The 9723-nt window shown below is 39.4% G+C and overlaps 1 protein-coding gene across 1 annotated transcript in view; it reads right to left on the bottom strand.

Annotated features, from left to right (window-relative positions):
* Positions 1–3652: 3652 nt before the first annotated feature.
* LOC106962087 (protein FAM135B) overlaps positions 3653–9723 on the bottom strand; it is a 24794-nt gene continuing 18723 nt past the window's right edge. The window contains exons 8-10 of the mRNA XM_015056253.1: positions 7896–8103; positions 7174–7287; positions 3653–5765 (exon numbers count right to left, since the gene is read on the bottom strand). Of these exons, the coding sequence (XP_014911739.1) occupies positions 5560–5765; positions 7174–7287; positions 7896–8103 (528 nt within the window). The 3' untranslated portion in view covers positions 3653–5559. The remainder of the gene's footprint in view (positions 5766–7173; positions 7288–7895; positions 8104–9723) is intronic.

Genomic DNA, 9723 nt, shown 5'->3' with positions numbered 1-9723 from the left:
CTTAAGTTACATGCAGAGGTTCGGTGTGAGTCACTGCCAGGCGGAGCAGAAACGGCGCTCCGTCTGTGAAATATAACTGTAGCGGCGGTTCAACAACGAGAGCAAAACCAGCGTCTTACACCGCAGCTCGATGACTTAAATTATTTTTCAAGTTAATTGTTTAGCTTTCTGACCGTGATGCTAATCCGGGTGAGTGTTGGTAGTTGTGCGCTGCTTTACTGGCTGCTCCGGATGTCCTTTTTTTCCTGCGTTGAGCCTCAACGTAGCCAAACTCCGTCAAGTACTTGTTTTTCAAACGTCACATTAGATTCGTCGTGTTGATGCATTTTGACGTGCTTCACCCCCGAAGTAAATTTCCACCGCAACACGCAAACTTCCCTGTTCACTCTCAGAGCGTTCCACACCACATCGCTTAGGATTTACTGCTGCGCGCTTGCGCAGTGTGAAGGAAAGAGATCAGCCGCACACGCAGGCTGCAAATAAGATACGGCAACAAGAGACCGTGATCGGCGATCACCGATCATACACCTTTTCACGGAAATTGGCCGATTATGATCGGTGGCCGATCGATCGACACACCTCTACTCATTAAAAAAACAAGCCATGCCATGTCTGGTGGTCTTCTTTGTGGTTGGCGATAGTCACATTTGGTCGTGTGACTTGTATAATGTGAAAATATGTTCTATTGTAATTTTGCAAAATAAGCCAAAACTTAATTGAAAAACAATCAAAATGTCAAATTATGCAATTGTATGGTCAAAAGAAGCACAGCTGAAAAGCGAGGACGGTGTTAAAGGGTTAATAGAGGAGCCATGTTGTGATGACTTCATGAAGGCGGAGGTTCAGAAAGAGCAGGAGTATCTTAAAGAGACAGAGGCCCAATTTCAAGGCACTAAAGAAATGCGATATATGTGTGAGAAATTAAGAAAATTTTATTTCATTATGTAATATTTAGTCATTCTGTTAGGACTAAATGAAGAAAATTGAAAACATAAGCTCACTGTGTTGTATTCTGGACTGTGTTGCCAGAGACAGGAACATCGATTTTCCCATGATGCCACACTAGCAAGCCATCTGAGATGTGTACAACCCAGACAAGAAAGACCTCAGATGTTGTTACGTAGCCATTCACATATTAAAAGGTAATTAATTATTGGCTAGCTAAATTTTTTTATTTACCATCAGTTGTGGTAATTTTGCTCAAAATTGCAGAATTACATGCGTTAAATTTAAAGGGAAGTTAAATGAAGACTCAGGAAGGCAAAAATAAACGGAATGCAAAAGGAATACTTTTTTTATCTAACTTCATTGGATAGTACTATGATATATATATATACATATATATAGTATTTTTAATTTGTTACATAGAACACAAGCTACTTCAGAGTACATACAGTATGGTCAGCAACATATAAAAATATTTTAGTAATATTGGCACAGATGTAGTACTAGTTAAGGTACTATACATGTATGTAAGTAAGAAGAAATCAATGGAAGTTCCTCACAGTGACTTCAAACTTTTTTACATTCAGTTCAAACACAGGAAAGGTAGCTGAGCAACGGTGTAGAGAACACTTCTGTCACATAAATAATTCACGCACTCAGTAAAGGGCGATTGAATACAGAGAGGTTCAAGTCACATAGTTCTGAAGGTTGACAGAGAAACTAAAAAGGATGAGTTGGGTTTGGGGAACACCTCAAAACGCACCATTAGCAACATCAGTTCACTCTTTTACAGCTACTGGGCTGTACGTAGCAAACGCTGTTTTCCACTGTGTGATCAGACTTCAAAACTATCTAAATGTGATTTTGTAACTCTTGCGACAATTTACCCTTCCGACAGAGCAGAAAACTGTTTTGTAGCTAACTTTGAAGGGCACACTCAACCCTTCTTTTCTCTGGATTTATTCTTAGTGGCCAAACGCAGGCTCGAGCCTCATCCAGAGAAAGCGTGTGTATCGGGGTGTGTGAGTAGCAAAACGAGGCATGGCAGCTTTGCGTTGTGGCGTTTTGAAAATGCTTCAAAACTACCGCCAGGTGACTGGAGTCACCAGCTGTGTTTCTATTAACCATAAAAGTGTGTAAATTGAAATTACGGAAATAAATGTGCTCAATGGAATCATGCCAATTCAGAAAAACTTGTGTTCCTCAAAACGTTTTTGCACTAAGATGAGGTGGTTTGTTTCGGTTGTATCAAAATTTTTCGGATCCCACGAATCACATGATCAACAACCAAATGTTACAAAGATAATGACAGAACAGAGGACGAGGATGATGCGTTTTTTTTCTTCTTCAGACATTCATGTCATTCTGCAACATACAACTACAATTTCCCCAAAACGCCTCAGACGTAGCTGCTCCCAAGTAGGCGGGGCTTGTTAGACCAACACCTGAATAAGATGCCAACGTCTCCTCTGATTGACTGATCGATGACGAGCGCTGAATTATGAATACATGTCATGTAAACGTTTACATCTGTCGCTGCCATGATTTTTGAAAACTTGTTGTGTGAACACGTGTGATTTTGATTTGATTTATTATTTAATAGAAAAGCAAATTGCGAAATTGTGTTTTTTCGACATTAGCAGAAAATAGACAAAGATTTGCGCACATTTGTAACAGAAACACAGCTAGTGACTATCACTGCTTACAGTGTAACAGCTTCCCCAACAAAAAAAGCACTTTGTCAAGTTATCAGTTGTTCTGCAAGACAGCGAACAGATGAGACCAGACTTTACCTCTCACGATAAGCGCACGACTCGACCTTCAGACCAAAAGAAGCAAGTGCAATCTTCTAACAGTAACCACACATACACACGAAAAGCTGTTTGTATTCTTTTAAAGCTAGTAGAGGTTGATTCAAGGTTGTCAATAAAGTGCACTTGCCAACAAACCAGTGCAAAGGTTAAAATATATCTCTCTGTATGTACATAAATACATTACGCAGCAGATCCATGTCACGCAGCGCTGCTGGGTATGAAATGCCTAATGAAACGTTTCCAGCTTCAGAAAATGTAAACACAATACGATGGATATGTTGATAAACGGGGGTTTTCACAAAACCGCTTGAAAACCACATCATGCAGTGTGCATGTAGCAAAGAAATAAAAAAAAAATCTCTCATTATGCTGATGACATTTTGATATGCATTATGATGATTTAGAAAACAACATAGGTAAATCATGGCAGTTCATTCAAAATCATTTAAATTTCCTGAAAAATGAAAGCAATGAAACGCTAATCTACCCTTATTAGAAATTTGTGGACGTCAAATGAGGATTTTAATCGAGACATTAAAAAATGTCTCATTAGGAAAATGATGGCTATTAGACCATGTTGTTGTAGTAATTAGTCATGTTTCTTTCTCTCGTTATATAAGCTTGATTATATTAGTGAGCCTGTTTACTGCCTGTTTGTCTCATAACTAATAGAGATCCTTCACAATAAGTTGATCTAATAGCTTGGGGTAGTCATGCCTCTACAAATAATTGGACTAAATAATCAGCTCAACTGTCTGACCGAGCCTCAGCCTCAGTAGCTACCAGATGGACAAAATCATTTAGATAAATACTGGAAGAGTAAATGCACCAAGCAGCATATTTTTGATAAAAGTATTTCAGAACCAAACCAAAAAACTTACAAAAGTTTTTCAGATTTTAGTTTTTTAAGTGAAGCCACCAGCATGTTGATCATAGTGAATCTTATGGCGCCGTATTAGGGTCAATGTGGATACATACATTTCTGTATGAAAAAAAACAATTGTTTTTTTTGTTTTTTTTAGAAAAAAAAAGGACATTAATGAGTTTAAAAGTCAAACATTTTCAAACGTAGAAAGTTTTAGGCTTTTGAACATCCAATATTTTTTTTTCTAGAAAATGTCTGAGATTCACTTTCAAATTTTTGAGATTTTTTGGCGGAAACTTACTCATTTTTACCTACACTGACCGTAATATGTTGTCATTGAACCTAGCTAAAGATAACATATTGGCTGGTCGGAAAAATGTAATAATTTAGAATTTTACATGAAAACACTTTCCGGGCTAACAAGGAACACCTAGTGGGTGGCAGACTCTAATGCTATGTCCTGACACTTGGGTTGTACCCAGCCTTCTTTGTAGAAACGTGTCTCTAGACTTTTTGCCCTACGACTAAAGGGAATGTCCTGTTCTGTTGTTTGTGGAGGTTTCTGTACAAAAAGCAAGTGGTTCAAGCTAAACCCAAAGCTGCAGGTTAGAATCTGAAAGCACGTTTGTTTTTACACGCATATTATTGTTTAATATAAACACAGAGGGAACATTTATTGTAAAATCTTACGCTTTCAAAACGGCCTAAAAGTCACACTTATGAGGGCCACACCTGTTGTTAGAGTTGTACAGTAACACAGAATTTAATATAGCACTAAAATACTTTTAGAATGCAGCCTGTTCAGATTTAATACTCCTTCATGTATTAACCTGTAGCTAATATTTTTTTCTCATCTAGAATTCTTGAAGTAATCTGACAGATGCATTCAATCTGTGTTATGGACTTCAGTTTGTTCATGTCGATGACAAACCGTCCACACGCACCAGGATTCTAAAATGTTGAGTGTAACACCTGCACACCATCGCTAGATGATGATGTCGTTAAGCAAGGATGTCATCATCTAGCCAAACCTGGAAACTTTGCTATTAGATTTAGTATTATTTTACACCCTTATAGTTTTGTTTTAAATATTTTTAAATGGGCAGATATTTATACATGTGACAAAGGTTACTAGCACTTTGTTGTTGATGCTTAGTGTTTTCAGTAGCTTTGTTGGCTGCTGTGGGTTTTGATCAATTTGCTGATTGGAAAATGCTAAAGTCTTTAGAAACATAAAATAACTCACTTTTTGCTTAACACTGAGCTAAAAGGCTATGAATGACGTCAATTTTCAGCTACAGCCTGTTCCACCTCCCCCCACATGGGACAACATCAATGGAGCTCACACAAAGACACGGACGTTCACATTTAAAAGTACTTACACTGTAGATACGTAAAAATAAATAATTTTAAACAATATATCTCTTTTGTATAAAGGAAGAGCTGTTTCCTGTACAACAATATACTCCATGTACAATCATAGGGTTAAACACCGCACATCTATTGCATTGGTTCTACAGACGGTGTGAAGAACAACATCGGTGTGACTCTTACCGAAAGAATTCATCAACCAGCAAACGCAGAATGTTTTAAATGAGGTCTAAAGGGAGAGCAGGGAACGCCGTTAGCTTCTGCTTGTGTTTCTGGCTGAGAGCGTAACATAAGGCAGACAAAACATCCTCCGTTTTTCTCTTTATCGCCCTCAGATGTTTCGTGTTGGGTAGCTACACGTCACACTCATCTGAGTTTTCAAAAGGAACAGTCAAGACACGCTAATTCTTTTAGGACGATGGCTAACGAGGCTAAAAGGTAGGATTTACAGGTCGGACCTTTTTTTTTTTTTTTTTTTTTACATTCGTAACATGGACTGTACAGAGTAATGAGAAAACGTAGACTCTCCACTCTCGGTTCTGGTAAGCTGTGGTTCCACTGCCTCTATTTGAAGTAGTTGAGCCCCGCCACCAGGAAGAATTTCTCCAGGAAGAGCTCAGAGTCCAGGACGGCGATGTGGGCAGCGCGGCCGATCAGCGTGTTGGCCGTGTTTGGCAGGGCGTGGAACACGTTCTGCCGAATCAGGTGGCACTCCTTGGCCTCCACCACCGGCTGCAGGAGGTTGTTGATCATCTCGGTGTAAACGGGCCCTTCAGGACAAAATGAGGGAAGATGCAGTGAGACAACATGAAATTGTCTTAAAAAAAAGTGTGTTATGGACTAAATTGTAATTTTTTTGTGAAAAGTAAATCACACTAGCCCGGTTCTAGAAAGTCCGGTTCGCTTAGGCAGGTGTGAATGTGTCATCGAACTCTGATACAGACCAAGAAAAGCGAATTCTAGTCTGAAAGAACCTCGGTCTTGGTTCGGTTGAAATGAACTCTGGTGAGATTTGAATGCATATGTGAAAGCAGGAAGCATTCTGGGTAACGTGTGTGTCCAGCCTGGCCAGGGCCTTCATGTGCTTTTCTATTGTCTTCATATCTCGCTTGCAGCTCAGTCTTAGTTTTCTCTCTTTGACTTGGATTCCTCCAGTAGAATTTATTCTTTGTTTCTTTTCTTTTTAAAGGTCTTGGCAGGTGTGAGACAGAAAAAAGTGGGTTGTGAGGGGGGAGACATGCAACACAGGTCATTAGGTCGGGACGCAAACCAGTGACAGCCACGACAAGGGTCTCCATGCATGGGTCAGCTTTACCCCTGCATGACCGCCACGCCCCTTCTGGTAAAATGTCTAATGGGCCAATCAGAGAACAGAAAGAAGTTGTGAACGACAAAGTGGATTTTCTGTTTTGTCTGTCTGTAGTTTTAGTGATAGCAGTAGAGGAAGTGAAGGAAGCCTTTCGGTCCGTGTTGGCCACGCCTCCAAATTAACATCAACAGCCAACTGGTTCGGCTCAGCACTTCTCTCTGCAGGAGAGGACGGCTGTTTACAGGCAATTTCAGGTAAGTACCGGTAATTTTCCAGTAATGAACCAGTTCAGTGCTTCGTAGCGTTGAACTGGTTCATTACATATGTCATGGACAAACATCAGGGATTGGGTCAAATTTAAACCTTCAACAAGGTCCAAGCCTCCGCCGAGAACCTGAACCCTCTGGACGAAGCAAACAGCGTAAAACGGGCCGATTTTTTTTTTTTTTTTTTTTTTTTCCTGTCCTGTGCCAGTGAGAGAAACGGCTCATGGTCTTTCACCAAAGACTAAAGAGAGATCCTACAAGCACGAAGATCTGACACCACTCCATTTTTGTTTTCATTTCATGCACTCTGTGTCCTCTTCAGACATTTCCTTCAAAAGTACCTTCTTGAAATGTTTTATTTTTGGTTTAAAGTGTTTGGCCCAAGATACAATTATGGATTTATAACCCTATGTTACCAAAATTAGACAAAATGACAACACGTTTGTAATTTTTCTTCTGGTGTTCCAAAGGTGCCCTTCTTTTCCACTTGAGGACCTGGCCCCTCAAAATGTCAGCACCCACCACGGAGCAGCAGAATATCATAAAAGACACAACCTTTGATAATTCAAGTTTTTGGAATCCCCCAAAATCTACACTTCTAACCTGTGGTCCTGTCTTTCAGGGCAGTCGTGCACATCTCTATCCTGGCTGAGTGGAACGGGACGTATCGGTCCTGTGGAGACGCCACCAACACCACATTCTTGAAGTACTGCAGCCCTAAAAGCCCAACAAAAAAACAAAACAAAAAAAAAAAAACCCAAAACAAAACAAACTGAATGAGATTGCTGCTTGTTTGAGAGAGAAAGAGAGCCAGAGACAGGTAAAGAGGGCAGGAGATGGAGGAAGGGGAAGAAATCAGTTGTAAAACACAGAGTACAATCATCAAACACAATGACGGGCTTGATATGATAAAGCTGTGTGTTGTTTTTCTTTTTTTCTTTGGTCTCCTGTTGGCGTGCTTTTAAGAGAGTTCACTGTTGAGTTACCAATGACAGGGTTTTGGATCATTTTGTCAGCCTGCTGCAGCTCTAGTGGAGAAGTGAAAGAGAGTGGAGCTGAGGGAGGGAGGGGGGGTTTCAGGCTTATCTTCTTCATGCCTGTGTGACAAACGGCTGCTTTGTTCCACACTCACAGTAGGGAGGCCTCTCACAGTTCGCTGGTGAAGGGTTTGCGTGTGTGTGTGTGACCAAGCTGACACACGGAAATTTGACAAACAAAAAAGATGAGATGACAACATTTTTTCCATGAATATTTGAACAGAGGGCCTTTCAAGTGGCAGGCTGTAAAGCGGGGCCGTCGGCTCGCTGCCTTTGTTCACGCCGTACCTGGTTTCTGACTCAGGAGGTAGAGGAAGGTTTTCCGCGGATCGACGTGATCTCTGAAGGTGAGCTGCAGCAAGGATCCCGACTTCTTCAGCTTCTGCATTAACCACAGACCTAAGAAACACACACACGCAAACACACACAGAAAAAAAGTTGGGGGAAAATCACTTTGCAATTTAAGAAATGACAAAATGTCAAACTTATGCAATATCTAGGCATTTCCATTTTGTGCGTACATGAGTATGATTGACAGTGCTAAGACCCTCTCCCTGGCTCTGATTAGTTGTTTCTGACCACAGGTTGGAGGCCGAGGATCTTAGTTTTTTTTTACAGATTACATGTTTCATGATGTCAGAACATAGTGACAGTTTTAGTAGCAAATATGTAAAATAATAAATAAATCATTTTTAGAAAAGTTGCCTACTACAGCTTTAAGAAGACGAACATTGGTATGTGCAATATATCAATGCATATACCATTGGTACATTGGTATATTCCCATTGGTACCAATGGTACCGGGAAAGAAAAGTTGTTTTTTTTTCCTGGAACAGATTAAATTCAGCTAAATGTGAACCAAATTTATTCAGAAACTTGGAAAAGTCAAAAATGGTTTGTATACAAGCACTAGAGCTATCCGGTCTGGAAAATGATGCACTTTTAAATGTGATTCTATTGCTAAAATTGAGATGTTTCCATTATCCCATACTGTTCAAACTGTTGTTTCTTCCAGTAAACCAAATCTCTACCGTTCTCTCACCAGTTTAACAAACATGTCAGGTTTGAACATGTGAGCAGTGAGTTCACCCAGCTGGATAAATGATATCAATACTGTGTCCAATCAGGCCGAAGCAATTATGGTATTACCATGACGATTCCAATACCATCCATTTATTGTGACAGTGAATGAACTTATGAAACCTTATACGTTTTTGTTGTTGTTTTTTTTACCGTATTGGTCAAAAACAATAAATGTGATACATTTTGTCCATATGTATGATTGAGAAGAAGACAAACAGGTGATCTCATGAAGACAAAGTGTTTTTCCAACCATCAGTCGATCATTAATGAAGGAACATCTTGTGACGGATTTAGTTTGTTCTGCTGTAAACAGGTGGTCACATAAAAGGTTAGTACACATAAAATATCCTCAACAGCACCATTAAGCAGATTTATGTGCTTTTTCAAAACATCTTTGTTCAGCAACTCTCTGCAGTTAAGTTAGACTCGCACCTACTTTTCAAGGTCCAGCTATACATCTAAGTCATCAAAAACACGACTTCCTGTGAAGAAAAAAAACGTTTTAGATTGGTCTTAGAGTCGAGAAAGCAATCAATCAGAAAACCAGAGTTCATCCAGGGCTGGTCGAGGCAAAAGTTAGCTTGGAAAACTCCAAAAAGCCTCCCAAGAGTGCAATTTTCTGATCTTATGTGAATTTTTTTGGTTTCTTTATGATGCCACATAAGGAGGAGTTTCTGTTCGAGATGTTGCCTCAGGTGAACCTGTTTAACTCACGTGATGTGAATTTTAATGAACACAGAAGCTTACATTAAACATCTGGGTGATTTTAAGCTGATTAAAGTGTATGTCAACTTCTGAATTAGAAAAAAAATTATATAAAATTTATTTTTTTACCAGTAATGTGGCATTTAGCGAACAAATGTAATTTTGATAATCTGATCTTACCACTTGGTAAGTATGCTGGTCTAGTTAGCAACCTTGAAATAAGAGAAAACTTAAGTAACTTAACTTAAGGAGCTTGTCATAAGTCAATATTTCCTTTAATATTGTCAAGAAAGTGGTACATTAATTTATAAAAAAAATTGAATAATGA

This window comes from Poecilia latipinna, unplaced genomic scaffold (assembly GCF_001443285.1).
Source record: "Poecilia latipinna isolate Pla-1442-1.1 unplaced genomic scaffold, P_latipinna-1.0 Scaffold1369, whole genome shotgun sequence".
NCBI lineage: Eukaryota > Metazoa > Chordata > Actinopteri > Cyprinodontiformes > Poeciliidae > Poecilia > Poecilia latipinna.
Note: the sequence above shows the minus strand (reverse complement) of the source record. Positions and strands in the feature narration are given on the sequence as shown.